Source organism: Rhinoraja longicauda, chromosome 3 (assembly GCF_053455715.1).
Source record: "Rhinoraja longicauda isolate Sanriku21f chromosome 3, sRhiLon1.1, whole genome shotgun sequence".
Taxonomy (NCBI): domain Eukaryota; kingdom Metazoa; phylum Chordata; class Chondrichthyes; order Rajiformes; family Arhynchobatidae; genus Rhinoraja; species Rhinoraja longicauda.
In genome coordinates, this window is record NC_135955.1 from 20,007,774 (window position 1) to 20,032,636 (window position 24,863).

The 24,863-nt window shown below is 43.2% G+C and overlaps 1 protein-coding gene across 1 annotated transcript in view; it reads left to right on the forward strand.

Moving 5' to 3' along the window:
• LOC144589925 (ADAMTS-like protein 1) overlaps positions 1 to 24,863 on the forward strand; it is a 431,785-nt gene that overhangs the window by 315,189 nt on the left and 91,733 nt on the right. The window contains exons 10-14 of the mRNA XM_078394882.1: positions 2,848 to 2,986; positions 10,136 to 10,186; positions 14,277 to 14,481; positions 15,710 to 15,857; positions 21,583 to 21,667. Of these exons, the coding sequence (XP_078251008.1) occupies positions 2,848 to 2,986; positions 10,136 to 10,186; positions 14,277 to 14,481; positions 15,710 to 15,857; positions 21,583 to 21,667 (628 nt within the window). The remainder of the gene's footprint in view (positions 1 to 2,847; positions 2,987 to 10,135; positions 10,187 to 14,276; positions 14,482 to 15,709; positions 15,858 to 21,582; positions 21,668 to 24,863) is intronic.

Below are 24,863 nucleotides of genomic sequence, written 5' to 3' on the forward strand. Positions count from 1 at the left end.
ATAAAGTATTTTATCAGGATGAATCACAGAACGGTTTGGGAACAGCACCATTCATGAGCACAAAAAATTGTAGAGAATTAAGGACGCAGCCCAGACCATCACGCAAACAACCTCGATTCCATTGACTCCATCTACAATTCACGCTGCTTTGGCAAAGTCACCAGCATAATCAAGGACGAGTCTCACGCCAGACACTCCCTCTTTCTCCCCTCCCTCGTCAGGCAAGAGATACAGAAGTATGAAAATGCATCTCTCAAGATTCAGGACCTGTTTATTCCCAGTGGTTATCAGGCAACTGAACCATCCTATCATCAACTAGAGAGTGATCCTGACCTACCATCTACCTCATTGGAGACCTCGGACTTTGCCTTGCACTAAACGTTATTCCCTTTATCCTGTATCTGTACATTATGGATGGCTTGATTGTAACCAGGTGTAGTCTTTCTGCTGACTGGTTAGGATGTGACAAAAAGCTTTTGTCACTGTACCTCGGTATACGTGACAATAAACTAAACTAAACTAAACAAATACAACAGTTTGCATCGGTACGACATTCTAAACATCTCAAATGTCAGAGGGTACTTCACTGGAGCACAACCAAACTGACATTCAGTCAACAAAAAGAACATTAAGACAGACACATAAACATTTGGACAGAAAGGGAACTGTCCTGAGATATCAAGAGAGAGAGAAAGAGGCAGACAGACAGAGAGAAATAAAAAGGATGAGGTAGGGAGACTGAGGGAGTGGATTTCATATTTTTAGGGCTCAGGCAGTTGAAGCTTCAGTCAAAGATGAAGTAGGAGGGGAAGCTGGTCAAGAATATAAAGAAGGACAGTAAAAGCTTCTTTAGATATGTTAAGAGAAAAAGAGTAGCAAAGTCAAATGTGGGTCCCTCGAAGGCAGACACGGGTAAAATTATTATGGGTAACAAGGAAATGGCAGAAGAGTTGAACAGGTACTTCGGATCTGTCTTCACTAAGGAAGACACAAACAATCTCCCAGATGTACTAGAGGACAGAGGATCTAGGGGGTAGAGGAACTGAAAGAAATTTGCATTAGGCGAGAAATAGTATTGGGTCGACTAATGGGACTGAAGGATGATAAATCCCCAGGGCCTGATGGTCTTCATCCCAGGGTCCTCAGGGTGATGGCTCCAGCAATAGTGGACGCATTGGTGATCATTTTCCAATGTTCAATAGATTCAGGATCAGTTCCTGTGGATTGGAGGAGAGCTAATGTTATCCCACTTTTCAAGAAAGGAGCGAGAGAGAAAACAGGGAATTACAGACCAGTTAGCCTGACATCGGTGGTGGGGAAGATGCTGGAGTCAATTATTAAAGAGGTAATAACGGTGCATTTGGATAGCAGTAAAAGGATAAGTCCAAGTCAGCATGGATTTATGAAAGGGAAATCATGCTTGACTAATCTTCTGGAATTTTTTGAGGACATGACAAGTAAAATGGATGAAGGTGAGCCAGTGGATGTAGTGTATCTAAACTTTCAGAAAGCCTTTGATAAGGTCCCACACGGGAGATTGGTGAGCAAAATTAAAGCACATGGTATTGGGGGGTAGGGTGTTGATATGGATAGAAAATTGGTTGGCAGACAGGAAGCAAAGAGTAGGAGTAAACGGGTCCTTTTCAGAATGGCAGGCAGTGGCGAGTGGAGTGCCGCAAGGCTCGATGTTGGGGCCACAACTGTTTACCATATATATTAAAGATTTGGAAGAGGGAATTAGAAGCAACACTAGCAAGTTTGTGGATGACACAAAGCTGGGTGGCAGTGTGAACTGTGAAGAGGATGTTAGGAGGTTGCAGGGTGACCTGGACAGGTTGAGTTAGTGGGCAGATGCGTGGCAGATGCAGCATAATATAGATAAATGTGAGGTATCCACTTTGGCAGCAAAAACAAGGAGGCAGATTATTATCTCAATGGTGTTAGGTTGGGTAAGGGGGAGGTGCAGCGAGACCTGGGTGTCCTTGTACACCAGTCACTGAAAGTTGGCGTGCAGGTACAGCAGGCAGTGAAGAAAGCTAATGGCATGTTGGCCTTCATAACGAGAGGATTTCAGTTATAGGAGTAAAGAGGTTCTTCTGCAGTTGTATAGGGCCTTGGTAAGACCACATCTGGAGTATTGTGTACAGTTTTGGTCTCCTAATTTGAGGAAGGACATCCCTGCAGTGCAGCGTAGGTTCACGAGATTGATCCCTGGGATGGCGGGACTGTCATATGAGGAAAGATTGAAAAGACTAGGCTTGTATTCACTGGAGTTTAGAAGGATGAGAGGGGATCTTATAGAAACATATAAAATTATAAAAGGACTGGGCAAGCTAGATGCAGGAAAAATGTTCCCAATGTTGGGCGAGTCCAGAACCAGGGGCCACAGTCTTAGAATAAAGGGGAGGCCATTTAAAACTGAGGTGAGAAGGAACTTTTTCACCCAGAGAGTTGTGCATTTGTGGAATTCTCTGCCACAGAGGGCAGTGGAAGCCAAATCACTGGATGGATTTAAGAGAGAGTTAGATAGAGCTCTAGGGGCTAGTGGAATCAAGGGATATGGGGAGAAGGCAGGCATGGGTTATTGATTGTAGACGATCAGCCATGATCACAATGAATGGCTTGAAGGGCCGAAAGGCCTCCTCCTGCACTATTTTCTATGTTTCTATGTAAATTAATATTAAAAAATATGTTAATCATATAAATCAGAAATTTGCAATGCATGAGGCTTTTTGGCTCGCTGTATCCGTGTTGCTCAAAAATGAACTCCTGAAGTTAATATCACTTACCATCTTTAAGATGAACAGGAATGCCAGTATGGTTTAACACAGCTTTTTTTTCTGTCAGGATACCAGCTGACATCTGCAGAATGCTATGACCTGCGTAGTGAGCGTGTGGTATCTGACCAATACTGTCATTATTATCCTGAAAACCTAAAGCCGAAGCCCAAGTTGCAGGAGTGCAACATGGACCCCTGTCCAGCCAGGTCAGTGTAATCCACAATACATTACCACACCAAATGCTCACACTGGCACTTGCAGCAATAGGCCAGTTCTCCCCCCAGTGACTGACGTGTTGCCGTGCAGACTCCCAGCTCACAAATAAACTTTCCAGAGTCTACAGAGATAAAAGAACGAGCCAAAGATAGCAAATCCTTTCCTGTTTTTGCTGGTACACTTGTAACAGATTAACGTTTCAGTGAGATTTGATTTCATCATTTCTTTCCTTTATTGATTTTTTGGGTAGAATAATGTAATTTAATAATGTTGGCAGAACAAACAATAGTTTAGTAAAAGATATCTCCAAGTCAAGTCCACTCCAGGCTAGGATCTCTGCTGCAAGTATTTAGAAACATTGTGAAATAACAAGGGTGCTTTATTGGGGCTGGCCATTTGACAGTCGAATACACAATCGGTTCCTGATCTGTAGCTATGTGGCCTTCTCCATTCTCCACACCAGTGCTGCCAGAACTGACGGTTCAAGGAGGTGGTTTGTTATTGAACAAGAGCTGGAAAGGTTCTGCGAAATACTTTTTAAAGGCAGGCTTCCCATACCCACAATCTGTTGAAGTAAATTCGTTTTTTAATTCGGGACGCACTGTAGAATGGGTGCCAAATGCCTTTGCACAGAGTGAATAACATATCTATATATTTTCATCAGGAGAATGGGGTTGTTAAGGACAAGAAATTTAAATAAAATTCTCCTCGCAGTTTGGATCTACCCAGCACATAATTTATGACTCCAGAATGATGTTTCTGATCACGATTATGCAAAAGTAACATATAACATATGCACGAGCCTAAAGAAGGGTTTCGACCCGAAACATCACCCATTTGTTTTCTCCAGAGATGCTCCAGAGTTACTCCAGCATTTTGAGTCTATCTTCGATTTAAACCAGCATTTGCAGTTCTTCCCAATGCAAAAGTAACATATTAGTTTTCACAGTTCCCATTACTTCTCGACCTTCTTTTCCCTCTTTTCTCTCCTCCCTTCTGCTATTCATTTGTTTCTCTGCAGACTATCTCCCCCATCTCTCTGCTCACAACTGCCTACATTCCTCACCATTTTCCTACTCTGCTCTGAATTTTCCCTTTAACTTCTCCCCACTTTCCCACAACTTTTGGCCTTCCCTTCCCTCCCCTCTACTCTCTCCCTCTTCTCTCTCTTCTGTTTTCTCCTACCCGACCCTCTCCTATCCTCTCCCACCCTCCACTAACCCTTAACCCTACCTCCCTAACCAACTCTCCTCCAGTACCCACGCTCTTCACCCGATCAATCCCCTTAAACCCACATCACACTGTACTCTTCCCCAAGCAGTCACTGTTCCCCTCCCTCTTGCCTCCTCCCCGTGCACTCACCCCTACCCTTCATCCTCACCCCTTCCTCCCCTTCATAGAAACATAGAAAATAGGTGCAGGTGTAGGCCATTTGGCCCTTCGAGCCTGCACCGCCATTCAACATGATCATGGCTGATCATCCAGCTCAGTAGCCTTAACCTGCCTTCTCTCCATACCCCCTGATCCCTTAAGCAAAAGGGGCCACATCTAACTCCCTCTTAAATATAGCCAATTAACTGGCCTCAACTACCTTCTGTGGCAGAGAATTCCACAGACTCACCACTCTCTGTGTGAAGAAATGTTTTCTCATCTCGGTCCTAAAAGACTTCCCCCTTATCCTTAAGCTGTGACCCCTGGTTCTGGACTCCCCCAACATCGGGAACAATCTTCCCGCATCTAGCCTCTCCAACCCCTTAAGAATTTTATTTGTTTCTATAAGATCCCCCCTCAGTCTTCTAAATTCCAGGAAGGTTGATTAAGAAGGTTAAATCGTTGGGTATTAATAGTGAGGTTGCATCGTTGGGTATTAATAGTGAGGTTGCAAGATGGATTCAACAATGGCTGAATGGGAGATACCAGAGGGTAACGGTTGACAATTGTATGTCAGGTTGGAGGCCAGTGTCTAGTGGAGTGCCCCAAGGATCTGTGTTGGGTCCACTGTTGTTTGTCATTTACATTAATGATCTGGATGATGGTGTGGCAAATTGGATTAGTAAATATGCAGATGATACTAAGATAGGTGGAGTAGTTGATAGTGAGGTAGATTTTCAAAGTCTACAGAGAGACTTGGGCCTTTTGGAAGGGTGGGCTGAAAGATGGCAGATGGAGTTTAATGCTGATAAGTGTGAGGTGCTGCATTTTGGTAGGACAAATCAAAATAGGACGTACAGGGTAAATGGTAGGGAATTGAGGAATGCAGTGGAACAGAGGGATCTGGGAATAACTGTGCATTGTTCCCTGAAGGTGGAATCTCATGTGGATAGGGTGGTGAAGAAGGCGTTTGGTATGCTTGCCTTTATAAATCAGAGCATCGAGTATAGTAGTTGGGATGTAATGTTGAAATTGTACAGGGCATTGGTGAGGCCGAATCTGGAGTATGGTGTGCAGTTCTGGTCGCCAAATTATAGGAAGGATGTCGACAAAATGGAGAGGGTACAGAGGAGATTTACTAGAATGTTGCCTGGGTTTCAGCACTTAGGCTACAGAGAGAGGTTGAACAGGTTGGGTCTTTATTCTTTGGAGCGTAGAAGGTTGAGGGGGGACTTGATAGAGGTTTTTAAAATTTTGAGAGGGACGGACAGAGTTGACGTGGGTAGGCTTTTCCCTTTGAGAGTGGGGAAGATTCCAACAAGGGGACATAGCTTCAGAATTGAGGGACAAAGGTTTAGGGGTAACATGAGGGGGAACTTCTTTACTCAGAGGGTTGTGGCTGTATGGAATGGGCTTCCGGTGGAAGTGGTGGAGGCTGGCTCGATTTTATTATTTAAGAGTAAATTGGATAGGTATATGGATAGGAGGGGATTGGAGGGTTATGGTCTGAGTGCAGGTAGATGAGACTAGGTCAGGGAGAATGGTCGGCGTGGACTGGTAGGGCCGGACAGGCCTGTTTCCATGCTGTAGTTGTTATATGTTATATGTTATATACAAGAGTCTTCTAAATTCCAGCGAGTACAAGCTCACACTTTGCCCTCTCCCTCAGCATTTCACTGCTCTCTGAGCCCAACCCCTCCTTTTCCACTCACTCTCACCATCCTCTTCCTCACTATCATCACTTCTCCCACACTCGGCCACTACACTTTACTCACTTCCGTCACTTCACCGCGCTGGATTGCCTCCTTAGCCTCTTCCTCCACTCCCACTCTCCATCCCAATTTCTCAACTCCCTACTCTACCTCTCCTTCTTCCCTTCCCTTCTCCACTTTCCCCACTCCCCTCCACCATTCCCCTTCTCCCCTTTCCTCGCCCTTAACACCCACCCCTCACCATCTTCTCTTCCCCTCTTCTTCCCGTTGCCCCTCTCTACCTTGATTCTTCCCCTCTCTCCTTCCCACTCCCTCTCCCCCGAGCCCATTCTCCACCATCCATCTCCACTACGCCCCACATCTTTCTCCCTTCCTCTCCTCCTCTTAACTCTTGCCTCCTTCTTCCTCCTCTTTCTTCTCCTTCCCTCTCTCCCCAGGGCCATTGATGGGCATGAGGGAGAATAGATGACAGAGAAATGAATGAGGGAATAGGAGCAGTGGGGATGCTCTGAAAACTGCCATGGACTTGTTGGTGAATGTCCTCCCTCTACGTCATAAGGAAAATGTGAAATAAAACAAGTTGCCTTAAGCATATTTAGGCTGCTAGTGGCTTTTGGGATTTTACTTCACAAATTTGTATGGAATGTTCTTGAAAGAGTTTTGATCTAAATCACAAAGAATCAAAGCAGAGTAGAGTGACGAATGCGAAAGAGGATGTGTTGCAGACGTGCTGAGAACTCAGGGGAAGAGGACTGATGAGATTGCACCCTTGTAAACCAGCACTGACTACTTCTCTGTTGTCATAAGTGCAAGAAATATCAACACTTCTATTCCTCTCTCAACGGGTAGGAAGGAACTGCAGATGCTGACTTAAACCAAAGATCGTGGAGCAACTCAGCAGGACAGGCAGCATCTCTGAAGAGAAGGAATGGGTGACGTTTCAGGTCAAGTCCCTTCAGTCTGAAGCATATGTCACCCATTCAATCTCTCCAGAGATGCTGCCTGTCCCGCTGAGTTACTCCAGCATTGGGTATTCTAATCTTGTTCTTTGGGATATACGGAAAGGATTATTAATGGTAAAAAGGCATGTGTTTCTCAATCTCTGAGCAAGAACTCCTCAGAGAAACAAGAAAATCTTTATTTCTCCAGTTCCATCCATCTGTAATTGCTTCTGTCTCTATAAATGGAACTCATTACAGATTGTGGAAGTTACGATGTATGGGGAGAATCACTCAATAGAAGTTGAACACTGAGCAGGGACAGTAATGTTGTTTGCCTTTATACACCAGCAGCAAGTTCAGGTTAACTTAAGGGGAAAAGTTCATTTTTAAAAATAATTTTTAAGATGCTTTGCATTTTTCTTAAATTAAATGTATGCTTTTACTTGTGAATATTATTAATGCATTTTTGGACATGTTGGTGATTCTCACTTTCTCTTTTTTTTCCAAGTGCTTTCCGTTGTTCCCTTTTTCAGTTCACGTTACTCTATTGAAGAGAAAATTCCCTGATAAATTTGAGATTATTACAAGAAACTATTGTGTCCATTATTGTTTGATGGACATTGAAGGCTGAGAGAGTGGAAGCATTTGGCAACAAAGTTGAGAAATGTTCCATTTGTGCACAAGAGCAGTTCTGCAGCACAGGAACAGGACCTGTCTCTCAAACATCTTTTATTATTCAATTTGATCACAGCTATTTTGTACCTTAATTCCATTTACCAGCAGCAGGCTAGAATATGATGAGACTCAAAAAATCCTTTCTTCATTACATGTAATGTCGACAGCCTTCCAGATTCCACTAAACTCATTCACCCAAATGAATGGTGGCACACTGACGTGGCGGTAGAGCTACTGCCTTACAGCGCCAGAGACCCCGGTTTGATCCTGACTATGGGTGCTTGTCTGTACGGAGTTTGTACGTCTCCCCATGACCTGCCTGGGTTTTCTCCGAGATCTTTGGTTTCCTCCCACACTCCAAAGACGTACAGATTTGTAGGTTAATTGCCCATCAGGCCCATGCGTTAAGACGGCCCTGGAGTAGGGATATCATGTTACAACTGCACAAGACATCGGTACGGCCACATTTGGAGTAATGTGGATAGTTCTTGTCACCCTGTTATTGCAAGGATGTCATTAAACTGGAAAGTATGTAAAAAAGATTCAAGGAAAGTATGTAAAAAAGATTCAAGGAAATGTTATCGGATCAGGAAGGTTTCAGTTATAAGGGGAGGCAGAGGCTGGACAGGCTGGGTCCCATACGTGAACGTAGGAGGCTGAGGGCTGACCTTATAAAAAGTATAAAGAGCTAATAGAAGTTACAGATAAAGTAACTAGTCACAACCTCTCCCCTAGGGTAGGGGAGTCTAAAGTTAAAAGGCATAGGTTTAAGTTGAGAGGAAAAAGATTTATAAAGTACTCAAAGAGCAACCTTTTTTAACCTTTTTTAAATTGGTGTGTACATGAAGGAGCTGCTAAAGGAAGTAGTGGGGATGGGTGCAATTACATTTAAAAGACACAAGTATTTAAAAGACACAGGTACATGGGAACAAAAGGCTCGGAGTGTTTAGTTATGTTTAGTTTAGAGATACAATGTGAAAACAGGCCCTTCAGCCCATCGAGTCTGACCAACAAGCTCTGTTCACAAGATTGTTCACAAGTTCTATCCTACACACTAGGGACAATTTACAGAAGCCAACTAATCTACATTTTTTTTTGACATATGACATAACCTTGTGTTATAGAAAATAATGTTACAAAAGATGGTTGGGGGCTAGAGATTTTCATACCCACAATAACAAAGTTAATTTTCAAGCAGGATTTTCAAATACAAAGGACCTTTTAATAACTATCAGTTCATCTTTGTTACTGCAAGCTAAAAATACTAAAGGCTGTATGTTCCATTGTTTAATAGGGTATCATTGCACAGTAGAAGCAATTGATTGGCAGTTTTACTGGCCTTCCGCAGTGAAACTGATAGGATCTCTTCTTAAGATACTCTGGTGTTTGATTACTGCAGGGAGGTTACACGGAAATAGCTTTGTTTTCCCTAGACTGCTTTATTTTCCCCAAGATGGCTTTTTTCTATTTATCAAGTTCCAAATAACTTTTAAATGGTTCTCTTATTTCTGATCAAATTCATATTAAACCCAATTCGGCACATGTAATACAAATAGTACTCCCCTGACATCAGCCTAAAGAAGGGTCTCGAACCAAAACGTCACCCATTCCTTCTCTCCAGAGATGCTGCCTGTCCCGCTGAGTTACTCCAGCATTTTGTGTCTATCTTCGATTTGAACCAGCATCTGTAGTTCCTTCCTGCACATACAAATATTGTTTGATTCATCAATCACATTAAATCCAATTAGTTTTATGGAAACACGCGTTAAAGTAGACCTGTAAAACCTATACATCACTTTGGCCCGCCATCTCTTTTTCCTTTTGATGAGGCTCCAACTTTCTCCATCTTTAAGGCTGTTCGTGTTGGGGGTTATTTTACAGTCTGGCTAATGGCAGTGTCAACTCATGATGGACATGTTATGGAGTCCTACAGAATGGAAACAGGCCATTCAGCCCCTCATATCCATGTCGAAATGTGCAGGGCAAGTTTTACCCAGAGAGTGGCAGATGTCTGGAACACACTGCTAGGGGTGGTGGTGGAGCAGATACGTAAGTGATATTTAAGAGGTTTTTAGATAGGCAGATGGATATGCAGGAAATTGAATAATATGGATCATGTACAGATAGAAGGGATTAGTATAACCTGGCATCATGTTCGACACAGACATCATAGTCTGAAGGGCCTGTTCAATAATCCCAAGGGCTATATCGACTACTTTCAAAGATTTGTCCACATCTACACCTATGCCCCTCTGTTGCTGCACACCTTTTATTGCAGTGCCATTTGGTCTATGTTGTTCTAATATTTCTTATAAAATGTATCACTTTGCACTTTGCTTATAATGTGATCATTATAAGTGTGTTATATTGTAATCATTGTATGTGTTGTTATATTGTGACCAACCTATACTCAGACACATGTTATTGTTATTCCCAACAGTGATGGCTACAAACAGATCTTTCCCTTTGACCACTTCCACCCACTTCCTCGGTATGTAACGCTTGATATGATACTGACATTGTTGGTAAGCCAACTCCAGACTAAAAGAGAGGATGTGAGTGACTGGGAGAGAAGGTGAAGATGACGGATTGTGTGTGAGAGAGTGAATGGATGAATGAATGAAGAATAGATAATAGTTTAGCATCAATGGAATTAATTGAACTTTCATTGAAACTCTTGGTTATTTGAACTGCTGAAACAAAACTTCATACAAATGTAAGAGCCAGGTCTTTGGAACCAGATTTCCCTTTAGAGTTTTTACCTCTTGTAGATATTGTAGTCAGTTAATGAGTTAATGACCAACAAAACTCTTGTGCACCTATTGTGGAGGCACAAAACAATGAGGTATCTCATGAAAAACCCTTACATTGTGGAGTCCCACTTCTCCAAACAAGCAGTGTTGTTGCCGTGGTAGAAGCAAATAACACCAAAGCATGGAGCCATTGAGGCCATTGACCATTTGATGGAATGGGTCATGCAACATTGCACCCAGTGGGCTGCTCTTCTTTTCATAGCGCTGTGTGATTGCTGATGATTTGGGGCAAGATTTGCACCAATTGTAAAACGTGATTAACACTGCAGCTGTATACTTTTTGCTGCAGCTGTATACAGTATTGGTAAGACCGCATTTGGAATACTGTGTGCAGTTTTGGTGTCCATATTTAAGAAAGGATGTACTTGCTCTGGAGGCAGTGCAGAGAAGGTTTACACGGTTAATTCCAGGGATGAGGGGGTTCCAGGGATGAGGGGGTTGACATATGAGGAAAGGTTAAGTAGGTTGGAACTTTTCTCATTGGAGTTCAGAAGAATGAGAGGCGATCTTATTGAAACGTGAGGGGCCTTGATCGGGTGGATGCGCTAAAGATGTTTCCGATGATTGGGGAGACCAGAACTAGGGGGCATAGTCTTAGAATAAGAGGGGGCTCTTTTAAAACTGAGATGAGGAGAAACTTCTTCACTCAGAGGGTGGTTAGTCTGTGGAATTCGCTGCCTCAGGGAGCTGTGGAAGCAGGAACGTTAAATAAATTTAAAACGGAAATAGATTGTTTTTTAATAGACAAGGGAATTAGGGGTTACGGGTAGCTGGCAGGGAAGTGGACATAAGCTATTGTTAGTATAGTAAGACCTGAGTAATCTCCTGGACACGTTTCGATCGCCTAGCTTGGGGTCGGAGAGGAATTTCCCGGATTTCTTTCCCAATTTGGCCTGGGTTTTTATCCGTTTTTTCGTCTCTCCCAGGAGATCACACGGTTCTTTTGGGCGGGAAGAAGGGCGATAGTGGGAAGGGGGTTGGGGTAGGATCAGCCATGATCATATTGAATGGCGGAGCGGGCTCGAGGGGCCGGTTGGCCTACTCCTGCTCCTATTTTCTTGTGTTCTTGCACTTCTTTCCCCATCTGTCTGCGGCTTTCGTTACCACAGCTTGCTCGTAATTCTATTTCCTCTTTTCCCATCAGCTGATGCATGATGGTGCTCCCAGATTTATAAGGCCTTGCAATGTTAGCTACAATATGCCTGGGAGCTGCCTTGCTGTTATCTGTCACTTTGTTCACTTGCTGTTTTGTCTCTGAGGGTTTGCAAATACTCGAATGATGATTATATTGAAAGGACAATGTACATTAAATTTCTGCCAATATTCAACTTACCTTCAGGTGAAACCTTTTCAGAAAATATGTCCTCCGTTAATAACCACCGGTTATAATTTTCATGAGCTGGCGCATTAATATTCTTCTGACTCTCCTCCTAACTGCTCCCAGCTTTTTCCACATTCCAAATTCTATGCACCTATTCTCAGCACTTTGCACATTTCTTTCTTGCCCTTCTGCTCCTGGCAGTGCAACTCCATAAACATCCGTGGAAGGCGTCTGCCAGCCTAGACAGTGCATTTCTGCAATCTTCACAGCCTTCAGGGACTTCCACTTTCTTTGCTATGATTTGCACTTTATCCCCAGAGTTCAATCATACGTCGCTCGGGACTGGGAACGATTCTTGTCCCGGTGTCACAATGGTTTATATCAGAGAGAGCGAGATCTGCTTCATCTTTGGGCTGGATCTGGAGAGGGTCTCCAAAGGTCTTGGAGATACAGCTAGAAGGGGACAAGACAGTGGGAGGCAGAGACTATTAGATTGATTAGCAAAGGTGTCAGAGGTTATGGGGAGAAGGCAGGTGAATTGGGTTAGGAGGGAGAGATAGATCAGCCACGATTGAATGACAGACTTGACTTGATGGGCCGAATGGCCTAATTCTGCTCCTATCATTTATGACCTTATGATCTTATGAGAGAGGAGGAGAGAGGTTAAACAGCAGGAGAGTGACAGGAAAGGTTAACCAAACACCCGGGAAACTACTGAAAAGAGCCTCCAGTAAATTTGAAGACTTTTATTTTTGTGCAGAAACCCCAATGTTCCTGTCGTTTATGAGAGTAAATAGCAGCCGTTTGCCTGAGGACAGCCCAGGTTCCAACCCAACACAAGGGCTTCACCAGGAACAGTGTTTACTGCATCACTTGCATCTTCTGCAAACACACTGGTTGTTTACCTGCACCCAAGTGGAGCCAGCTGTGATCACCTGTCTATCTCAGTTAGAATCAGCAGAGGCTTTTAGTGTCAGTGAGTCTAAAACAAGAGGGCATAGACTTAAGGTGAGAGGGGAAGGGTTTAAAAGCGACCTGAGGGACAACGTTTAACATAGAGGGTGGTGGATATACACACACAGATATACACACACACAAAACAAATACTCACATTTTTTTCTGAATATTTATGATAGCAAAGTAGAAAGCAAAGATGGTTGTTCAAAATTACAGCAGGCTAGCCAGGTGGGCTGTGAAATGGGTGATTGAGTTTTAATACAGAGAAATGTGAGGTGTTGCATATTGAGAAGTCTCACTAGTGCAGGACTTACACAGTAAATGGCGGTGTTGTAGAGCAGAGGGATCTAGGAGTGTTGCTTTTAATACATTGGCCTTCACCAGTCAGACTATTATTGAAGTTGAAAGGTCATGTTACAGTCATACAAGATATTGGTAAGGCTACATTTACAATATTATATTCAGTTTTGGTCACCCTGTTATAGGAAAGATGTTGTTAAGCTGGAAAGGGTGTGGAGAAGAGTTACGAGAATGTTGCCAGGACTCGAGAGCCTGAGCTACAGGGAGAGGTTGAGCAGGCTAGGACTTTATTCCTTGGAGCACAGGAGGATGAGGTGGTGATTTGATAGAGGTGTGTAAGATCATGAGAGGAATAGATTGGGTAAATGCAAATCCAGAGTAGGGGAAACAAGAGCCAGAGAACATAGGTTTTAGGGGACGGTGGAAAGGTTTAATAAGAGCCTGAGGGACAACATTTTTACACAAAGGGTGGTAGGTATATGGAACGAGCTGCCAGAGGAGGTCGTTGAGATGAGACTATCACAACATTTAAAAAACGTTTGGGCAGGTACATGCTTAGGATAGGTTTAGAAGGATTTAGTCCAAATGCAGCAGGTGGGACCAGTCTAGAAGGGGCATGTTGGTCGGGGAGGGCAAGTTGGGTCAAAGGACCTGTTTCCACACTGTATGGCTCAATGACTCTATTAGCTTTCCAAATTAGATTTCCAGTTTTCCGCACATTTACAGGAATCTTGCAAATTGTTTTTCCAAAGTTAGATGAGAAGTAATGTTCTGCTCTGGAAAGCAGCTTCCAGCACATAAAAAAGATAATAAGGCAAGAACAGGAATGTTAGGAATGTGCAATAGGTCATTCAACATCTTAGAGAAAAGAGGTCAAATGTTTTTGGTTTGAGGCTGTTCCAGACCTTTGGTTCCAGGTCTCGGTGAAAGGTTGAATCAAATACATTACCCTATTTCCTCAGCTATGCATTTGTGGTGATTTATGCACTTGCTTAAAATTTCCTCTCTTTTTATCTTCTGGAATGAAATCATGTAATTGTTTTAAAAACTCTAATATCAAAATATTTTATTCACAAACCACAAAGTGTCATGATGTCTCCAGATGAGGAACATAAGTTGTGCCGCTTGTATTCTGCAGCATTACGATTGTTATTGTATACTGAGAAACGCTTGTTGTTCTGTGTTGGCAGGTGGGAAAGTAGCCCTTGGACTGCCTGCTCAAGCTCATGTGGAGGAGGTGCCCAGCTCCGCACTGTCTCCTGCGTTGAGGAAGATATCAATGGACAAATCACCAATGCCGAGGAGTGGAAGTGCATGTACATACAGAAATTTCCCATCATGCAGCCCTGTAACCTCTTTGATTGTCCAAAATGGTTGTCGCAGGAATGGTCTCCTGTAAGGAACTTTCAATCTTGGGTTGTATTGTCTGAAGGTCTTCCAGGATTCCTATAAGTGTAGTCAGCAACAAAAGTAAATACTACAAAACTTCATGGTCACTTTTATTAATTGTTTATCGTTGGGGATCTGGGAATCGTGGACAAGGCCAGCATTTAGTGCTCTTGCTCTAATTGTCCTTGAAAATTGTCCTGAACCATTGCCTTGAAAATAGTGAACGTGCTGAAGTCACAGATTTAGCAGTGGACGAACAGCAATCTATTTCCATGTCAGGGCAGTGCATGACTTGGAGGGCAGCTGGCAGATTCCCATTTGTCTGTTGCTCATTTCCATGTTTGTAGAGCTTGGAGCTTCACATATGTTGTCAGAATAGCTATTACGGTGGAGGAGTGAGATGGGGTGGTTCATGTGGGGTAACACACACTGCTGGACGCATTTGGAAAACCAATGTCATTTTTACACAGGTGGTTTGAAGGAATGCATCTTTATTATATCAAGATCATTTTCGTGGTTTGTTTTTCATTTATTCATTCATCCATGAGACATGGACATCACTGACCGATTCAGCACATGCATAATTCAATGTAGAAGCAGACAAATATGTTTGTGAAGAAATGTAAATAATTAATAGGTTTTTATATCTTTAGATGATTGTGTTAAGGGTGAGTGTCCCTCTCCTGAAAATAGTATTTCATGCAGAGCAGCATTTCACCAAGCGGCTACTCGCCATGTCATATCTGTGCAGTAGGGGTCATTGAAACCGTACCGACTGACAACATTCTCATTGCAGTGAATTGGCAAAGTTAGCATTGGAAACTGAGTAAGTTTCACATACTCTTAATTTGTAAGTTTGATATGTGTAGACGGAACTGTCCTAATGGCCACTCTTGCCCTTCTTATCTCGTTCATTGTTGTTTGAAGGCGTGTTCAGCGTTCTCCCATTGAATCCCAACAGTCAATAACATGGGAAGTTGGTTATTAGGATATATGCACAAACAGCCTCATTAATCCATAACATTTTAGTAGGCATACTGCCCAGCATTTATATTAATGGATTTTCTGTTTGATAGCAGTAATTAGAATAATGATCAGAATCAACCAATATGCTGTGTTATACTTTGTTACCTTGATTTTACTTAATTAACTTGATTCATTTCCTTGGCTACCAAATTTTTTTCAGATATTTGAGCTCTGAGTTCTTGTGTGTTGACAGTCTGTCCCTCTCTAGTGTACAGTGACCTGTGGACAAGGCCTCAGGTATCGGGTGGTCCTCTGTATCGATCACAGAGGACTGCACGCTGGTGGCTGCAACCCCAAGACAAAGCCTCATGTCAAAGAGGAATGCACAGTCATGGTTCCATGTTATAAACCAAAAGGTAAGCAGGGCCATTTTTTCCTCAATAATGTTCGCTAATGTTTTGATCAAATTCCTTCCAATATTACCTTAACAACAGCTTCAGTAGTTCTTTAAAAGCGAATTAATGTCTTCATTGACAATTGTTAGTGGAGGAAATATTCTATGGAGATGCACTGTACTCCTACAATAATATACAGCTCAATTTCCAGAGTGTTTAAGGTGAAGGGGAAAAGATTTAACAGGAATCTGAGGGATAACTCACACAAAGGGTGGTGGGTGTATGGAACAAACTACCAGAAGAGGTAGTTAAGGCAGGGACTATCCGAACATTTAAGACAGGTCCATGGATCGGATAGGTTTGGGGGGATATGAACGCGGGCAGGTGGGACTAGTGTAGCTGGGACATGTTGGCTGGTGTGGGCAAGTTGGGCCGAAGGGCCTGTTTCCACATTGTATCACTCTAAGACTCTATGAGTGGATTGGATTCATCTTTGAGCTAGTCATGTCTAATCAGGGCTTCTCCTGCGTAAATGAGGGTGCACTGCAATTTCCTCAAAGTTCTGATGGCAAAAAGATTCTTGGCTCTGGTTCTTCCACAAAATGTGTGTAGTGTACAAACTCTGGACTGTTATAGATGTCTCTGTTTTCTCACCTTTGGAAGGCATTTTAGATCTGTCAAAATAAAAATTGCCAGTTGTAACAACAATTATTGGCATACACACAGCAAGTTCATAATATAAAACTGAGACAGTTCATAATATAAAATATATCAAATGTAGTTTGACATCAAGCCATGTCAAGAGAGAAAATGTTGAAGAGAAGGGAGAGGCACCACAGAGGCAGTTGAATGGATGACCTCAGTGAGAACTATAACAAAGATATGGACGCATTCATTCTTGTCTGGGTGATTTTTAATTATCTTAGCTGGGTAGCCTCACAATACATCATCTCCAACAAGTGGCAGACTGCCTCATTAAGAGAAGTGTTTCAAGGGTCCAAGTGCATCTGTGATTCAGGCCATGGTTCATTTGTAATGTACAGATCCACTCCTGAAAAATTAAGAATATTGTACAACACAAAGGACAATGACTATTGGACTTGTCCCTTGGAGCTGCCTCCGTTTTTTTATACATTTGCCACTATCACTTTACCCAAAAGGGTATTATTGGAAATATCTACATTTTTATGTGTTCTATGTGATGCATGACTGAAGGACAAAGATTGATCTCTGCATTCTGTAACAGGTCAAAGTGATGTCACTTCCCTACCTGACCTCAGGTCAAAGTGTAATCAGTGCTGTGTTAACATTCAGGTCAAAGTGCAGTTTGTGCCCTCTCTGACCATGAATAAAGTGTGGCCATGAATAAAGCTTCTCAGGTGAAGGTGTGCCTATCCACACTTTAGCCAAAGTACAGCCAGATGTTTCTTTATCATGAGGACAAAGTGTGGTCAGTGCCCATTCTGACTTAAGATCAAAGTGTGAAAATCAGAAAAAGAACTGCAGCTGCTGGAATTTTTTTTTAAAAGCAGGAAATATTGGAGGGTAGTGGGAAACAGATACTCAAAGAAAACCCATGTGCCCGGAGAGAGAATGTGCAACCTCACCCAGACAGGAACCAAGGTCAGGATTGAACTCAGGTCTTTGGCGTTGTGAAACAGCTACTCTACCAGCTGCATCACTGTGCCACTTGTTTGTTCAGTAAAGTATGCTGTGTCTCTATGATCACAGATCTCAATGTGGTCCATGCCTTTTGACTGCATGTCATGGAACAGGGTGATGGGAGTTGGCAAACTGGAAACTGGAAGAACAGCACCTCATGTTTTGCTTGGATAACCTACATCCCAACAGTATGAACACTGAATTCTCCAATTTCAAGTAATACCTCACCCCCCCCCCCCCACCCAGTGCACACAAATTTCTTCCACCCCCCCGTCACACTGTTCCTATTATCTCCTCCTTATTATCATTTCCCATCCCTCCCATATCTCAGTTCCATTTTATCCCTACTCTTTCCACTCCAATATGTTCCCTTCTACCCATAATCCTCTCGATGACTTTACATTTAACTCTCCTTCTTCTTTCCTTATGTGACACCCTTTTATCCCCTTTTCACCTCGAGCCTTTGTCACTATCTCCACCTACCACCACTCTCTCACCTATCACTTGGTAGCCTTTGCCCCACCCTTGCCTCTCTTTTCCAGCTCTTTCCCCCCCTACTCCATCAGTCCAAACAAGGATCCTGACCCAAAACATTACTTGTTCATCCCATCCATAGATGCCGCCTGACCAGCTGAGTTCCTCCAGCACTTTGTTTTTTTTCTTCTTCTATATCTCACTTATTCAAGTGTCTACCTGTGCTTTGTGAATATAGTAATTGTATCTGGTTCCTGCTCCTCCTCTGGCAGTTTGTTCCAGATATCAACCATTCTATGTGTAAAGAATCTTACCTTTAAGGTCCACTTTAAAACTCCTTTGTCTCATCCAAAACCTATGCCCTTTTGCCAATTAACCTAAAACTGGCACGTCTTTGCAATGTGCGAGGAAACTGAAGTACCGAGAGAAACCCACACAGTCATAGAGAGAATGTACAAACTGTACAGACAGCACCCAATGTCAGGATCGAATCCAGTCTCTGGCACTGTAAGACAGCAACTCTACCACTGTGCCCTTTGTGGCACAATAATTTTATATATTTATATCAGGTCACCCCTCAGCCTCCTTCGCTCCAGTGAAAACATGGCCAGGCTATCTAATCTCTTGTCATAACTAAAGTCCTTCAATCCAGACAACATCCTGGTAAATCTCCTCAGCACTCTTTCCAGCGCACAACTGCACATATAACTCCCAAGTGTGGCTTATCCACACCTGCGAGGCTAGATCTGGAGGGATTGTCCTATGAGGAAAGATTAAACAGGTTGGGACTTGACTTACTGGAGTTTCAAAAAATGAGGTGGCAATCTTATTGAAACATATAAGATTCTTAGCAGGGTGCTAGAGAGGACACTGAGAGGATGTTTTCTCGTGAGAGAGTCTTAAACCATAGGGAATGATCTGACAGTAAGAGCAGCCATTTAAGACAGATGACTAGTTTAATTTTTCAGACGTTTGTGAGTGTTTGGGACTCCACGTCACTGGGAGTCATGGGTGCAGAGATCTTTGGATATCTTTAAGGCTAAGACAGGTGGATTTCTAACCAGTAAGAGGATCATACTGAACGGAAATAGTTCAGGAGTATGAAACCGAAGAATGTTGGATTGGCCAGGATTCGATTGAGTGGCAAAACAGTTGATAGGATGAACAGTCTATGCCTGTTCCTACTTTTGGTGTTAAATCCCCACCAATGTTCATAGGAAATTGGCCACTTCTCATAGCTAACTGGCTAGTGGTCATCTTGCTAATGCTGCAAGCTTGAGCCACTTTGTATTTGATCATCAATCCCCATGGAAATAAATAGAGCAATGGATCACGTATAACAGGCCACATACAATCAGGGACAAATCACTCTTGAACTTTCTGATGCAGGAACCTCAGTGCTGGAAGCATAAAATCATCAAATTCACTCCAGGTGCTGAAACAGTTTCCAATCCAAGTTCATCCACATTTTAGGCAATTCATATTAAATCAGTTGCATCCAAGCTTGGTTCCAGTGGGCATTTGGAACCAATTCACAAGGAAAGCCTTGTGATCCCTTGGAGGTTGAATTGGAAGGCTGTCGCTTATTCAAAAATAAAACCAATGGTTTTTCTCTTCTTGGGAAGCTCAATATTCTAATGAGTGTATCTGAAATAAAAACCTGTAACTGTAACAACCTGTAGTTTGTGACGGAAACTCCTCTTAGCAGACCAATTGCTAGTTTTGGGAGGTGTCTGGACTGGGATTGGGCTGCAGTTAATCTCAAACATCAATGTGGCTCATGATTGATTGAAAATTGCAAAAGACAGAAGCATAGTTAAGACGATGCTCTGGAGACAAGTGTGACAAGCAGCCAACAGAAAGGTGATATTCGTTATTCCTTGTTTCCTAAATTAGATTAGACTTCTCTTCCGTGTACCTTTGTGTTTCCTTACATACCGATAAAAATAAGCAACCCCATTACCAACATATCCATGCCACCCTCAAATCATACTGGCATTTCATACAGCTCCTGTTAGAAGAAAGGCTACCGAGGAATAATTTTGGAACTTTTCAGTTTATCCACAAGCTCCGAATGTTGTACACCAGGAGATGCATTTTCTTCACCACCTTTGTTTTGCAGCAGTTGACGAGAGCTGCTGCTTCTTTTTACCCATCTACGGTATGCATCATTAAGTCAAGTATCAATATATTATCACATGAAGCAGTGACATTGGCAAACAGCCGTCACACATGTATGTTGAGGAGGCATTTCAGGAGGAGATTTCAAAGTATTACCTGACTAAAACCTGGTTTACCAAAGGTGGGAATGTAGAGGCAAATGTGAGGGAAGACTGAGGATGATAGACAATAGACAATAGACAATAGGTGCAGGAGTAGGCCATTCAGCCCTTCGAGCCAGCACCGCCATTCAATGCGATCATGGCTGATCACTCTCAATCAGTACCCCGTTCCTGCCTTCTCCCCATACCCCCTCACTCCGCTATCCTTAAGAGCTCTATCCAGCTCTCTCTTGAAAGCATCCAACGAACTGGCCTCCACTGCCTTCTGAGGCAGAGAATTCCACACCTTCACCACTCTCTGACTGAAAAAGTTCTTCCTCATCTCCGTTCTAAATGGCCTACCCCTTATCCTTAAACTGTGGCCCCTTGTTCTGGACTCCCCCAACATTGGGAACATGTTTCCTGCCTCTAATGTGTCCAATCCCCTAATTATCTTATATGTTTCAATAAGATCCCCCCTCATCCTTCTAAATTCCAGTGTATACAAGCCCAATCGCTCCAGCCTTTCAACATACGACAGTCCCGCCATTCCGGGAATTAACCTAGTGAACCTACGCTGCACGCCCTCCATAGCAAGAATATCCTTCCTCAAATTTGGAGACCAAAACTGCACACAGTACTCCAGGTGCGGTCTCACCAGGGCCCGATACAACTGTAGAAGGACCTCTTTGCTGATCAGAGTAAAGAGGAAACCCCCAAATAAAGGAGAGTAGGAAATAGAGGGAGATGCAGGGGAAGATGCAAAGCCGTGGAAGTGTTCAAATACAAGGATGAGCCTGAAGAACGAGGTGTTGCAGAGCAAGAGTCCAATAAGTTTCAGTGAGCAGTCGGAAGCTGGAAAAAATTGTTGTGGGATTAATTGAGTTAACTTATTGCTGCTGTTAATAAAGCATTGTCTTCAAGTGGTTATCTATCAATGTTGCATGACAGGTTAGTCATTGGATAATTAACAGATCCCATAGTGCAATCAAATATTTTCTGTGTGCCCAACTATTGCCTTTGGAAGATAAGATATTGCTGTTGGTTGATTATATATTGCCACTATCATGTAATGACAAAGGCAAAACGTTATCAGCAGTTTATTTTCACCACTGCCCACTCAGTGCAGATGCAGAGAAGTAATTGTATCTTGAAGTTTCAAATCTTACATTTGCTGGTCTATTAAGAAAGAAAAAAATAATTTTCCTCAGTGAACACTTGAAGTCAATCGGATCAGACAACCCTAATACATTAAACAGTGTTTGACAGGAGACTGAGACCTTGTCTGAACATACGGCTTCCTCCTCTCTTTCACAACCCCCCAGTTGATTTATTTGTTTGGTTTACAGAGAAAGTCCCTGTGGAAGCAAAGCTGCCGTGGTACAAACAGGCGCAAGAGCTGGAGGAATTGCTGGTTGTTTCCGAGGAGCCTTCGTGAGTGTGCTGGACTTTTATTTCTCTTCGGCAGAAACCATCAAAGTCAATAAGAATGAGGCTGTTAAGTCAGTTCTAATACTGCCTGCCACACAGATCATGCAATGATGGCCTGATGTGTGTACACAGCCATAGTCATACAGGAAAGGAGAGTCACATTACATCTACCCAGAGTGGGCTTGCTTTTCATGTTAGCTATTTCCCCTTCAGCAGTGGCTGTGCACATTACCAATTAGCTGTCTGTCTGAATCAGCTAGCTAACACAGCCTGACAATCCCATCTGACCCCTCAAGATCCTCTGCTGACGTTTACGCTTTAGCTTCTGGAGGCAGAGATTGTTCGCTGGATGCCATTTACTTTCCGGTACATCGCCCAGGCACGTTTTGTACCTGTCTGCGCCTCACAGTGAATGTCAGCAGATGGTTCAGTAGTTTTATCCATTCATTGCTCAGAATCTGGCCATCATCATTGTCCATCCCGAAATGGCCTTGAGAAAGTCGTGGTGAGCCACCTTCTTAAAGCGCAGCACTCCTTTAGGTGGGAACACCCCACTGTACCGTTATGGAGGGGCTTCCGAGATTTAATCCCAGCAAGGATGAAGGACCAGTAATATATTTCCAAGTCAGAACAACACATAACTTGGAGGAGAACCTGCAGTTTGTAGATGTTCTTAGTGTCAAAAACACCCTCTCCGGCCCATTGTGCTCTGTCTCCCTCTGATATGTGATGGAGCACCAATTCCAGCTGGACGGCTCAACCCTTATACCTGACTGACCAACTTCCAAGTATCAGTCTGTTTCATGTATTGGGCAACCTGCTGGCCTAAGGAGAACATTGGGTTAGATCTGCTTAGGATTGGAGGATTCAAAGGGAGATGCACAGGAGTGGGGGAGCAGGAGTGAAGTTGTGCCTAGTCCACTGTTAAGGCTTTGACTCCCATCAGAAAGACACTCTGGGTCAATGCAACACCTGAGGAGAACGATAGATAGGGATGGCAGGGTTGATGCTGCTGGGGGTAGGAGTTCAGAAGTGATCCAGCCTGCAAGAAGGACTTGGGAAAAAACCACCCACAAAGTGGGTTCAAGAGTCGATGGTGAATCTGGGGTCAGGGATGGAGGTGCAGAGTGAAGAAGGCAGTGTGGGGAGTGGTAGAGGTGGGGAGTGCAAATGGGAAGCTGGTAAAGTTGGGGGGGTTGGGCAGAGACCGGTGCTCTGTGGCTTTTCAAATAACCATGTTACAGTATATTAACCCAGTCCACACACCAGTCAGATTGTTCATACTCCCAGCCTCTACGTCAAGTTGCCAGAGAGTCTGTTTTTTTGTTGAGATATTTTCACTTGGAGATAGACAATAGACAATAGATGCAGGAGTAGGTGAGATGGGGCAGGCTGGGTCTGGGGCAGCTACTCCAATTCTTATTTTTTGGTGGTCTTGTGGTGGAGATTCTCAGCTCCAAATGTCCCATGTCAGCTGTAGTCCATGCAACCTCCAAACCAGATCTCCCTGCCCTCACACTCTAACAATCCAGACAGATTGAGGAGAATCTTTCCTGTTGCATTTCTGTTACATGTTCCTGTAAAAGTTGAGCACGGTTTCCCTCACCCTCAGTGAGAAGCCTTGTTCAGGAGGAAGGCGACTACTAACCACCTTATCTGGAGACCCTCGGACTATCTTTGATCGGACTTTACTGGCTTTACCTTGCACTAAACGTTATTCCCTTATCATGTATCTGTACATTGTGAATGGCTCGATTTTTAAAAAGTGTTGTCTTTCCACTTGCTGGTCAGCACGCACCAAAAGCTTTTCACTGCACCTCGGTACACGTGACAATAAACTAAACTAAACTACACTAGTTTGAAATTGGTTATTGTCCCTCTCCAGAATGAAACCTTATGCCATGAAATAATTGTCATAAAAACCCTCTCAGGGATATGCCTGGGTTGAGGATGCATTCCTCATGACTAATTTATTCTCTACCCCTGATCCTTTGGACATATCTGACCAACCTCCACCCCAGCCCTAATTCAATGATGGATGTATCAGAATGTTTGTCCTGAAAAGATGGACCTCTCCTAAATGAGGTTACCCGCCAGATCCAGCCCACACCAGGATCACAATTCTGTTCAAATGAAGAGTCCTGCTTGGTCTACATTATGGCTAAAATCATAGAATGGATATGTTTTACTTATTGCCAACCATTGGGGAAAATTTGCAAGAGATTATCTGACTTCATTAAGTTACCTTGAAAACAAGTCCCCGTATTAAAGGATCTGTAAGGATTTGTGTTTTTAAAACCAGTTACTGCATTGTTAGCCTGCCCTAAATGTGCATTCCTTCCCATTCCCTGTTTTTGATTTGCCATTTTATATTAACTTCTTGTTTTACGTGGGTTTATGTTCGCTCATTTAGCCGCTGCACACATCATTTCCCAATTAGGAGGCTGAGGGCATTAGCATGGCTGCCAGGCACTGCCTGTTTCGCTTAGACCTCCAGCACTTGCAACAGCACATTCCTTATTGAACCGTAACCATTGGGCAGGTGGCAGGCGAGCACTTCCTGTTGTGATTTGATCTATTTCACCTTGGAGCACTCTAATTCTAAGAGTCCTGTGCCACTGCTCACTTTCATAACAAGGCTCCTTTCCTCTGTGTGGGACTTGGCTAATTTGTGCATGGAGACGCATCCACTGAAGGAATCGCTCTTCACTTTCTGACCCGACAGAACACGGTGCTTTACTGCACACCCACATCTACAAGAGTCATGCTATCCTTCAGGAGTAATTTCTTATGGATTATTTTATTGACTAAGCAATTTGAGCATTTTTGCTCAGTTACAGTTTTGGCATCAGCAACAGAGCAACGCCAGGCTTCTGTGCTTAAAACATTAGACCAATGTTTAAATCTGGAGGCCATATGTGGGATCTCATTAGCTTTTAAACGCTAGTGGAACAAAAAGATCTTCCTTGACACAGTTGCAAGTAAAAACATGGGCGGCACAGTGGCACAGCGATAGAGTTGGTGCCTTACGGCACCAGGGACCTGGGTTCAATCCTGACTATGGGTGCTGGCTGTACAGAGTTTGTCCGTTCTCCCTGTGACTGTGTGGGTTTTCTCTGGGTGCTCAGGTTTCCTCCCACATTCCAAAGACCTACAGGTTTGTGGGTTAATTGGCTTTGTTAAAAAAGTTATAAATTGT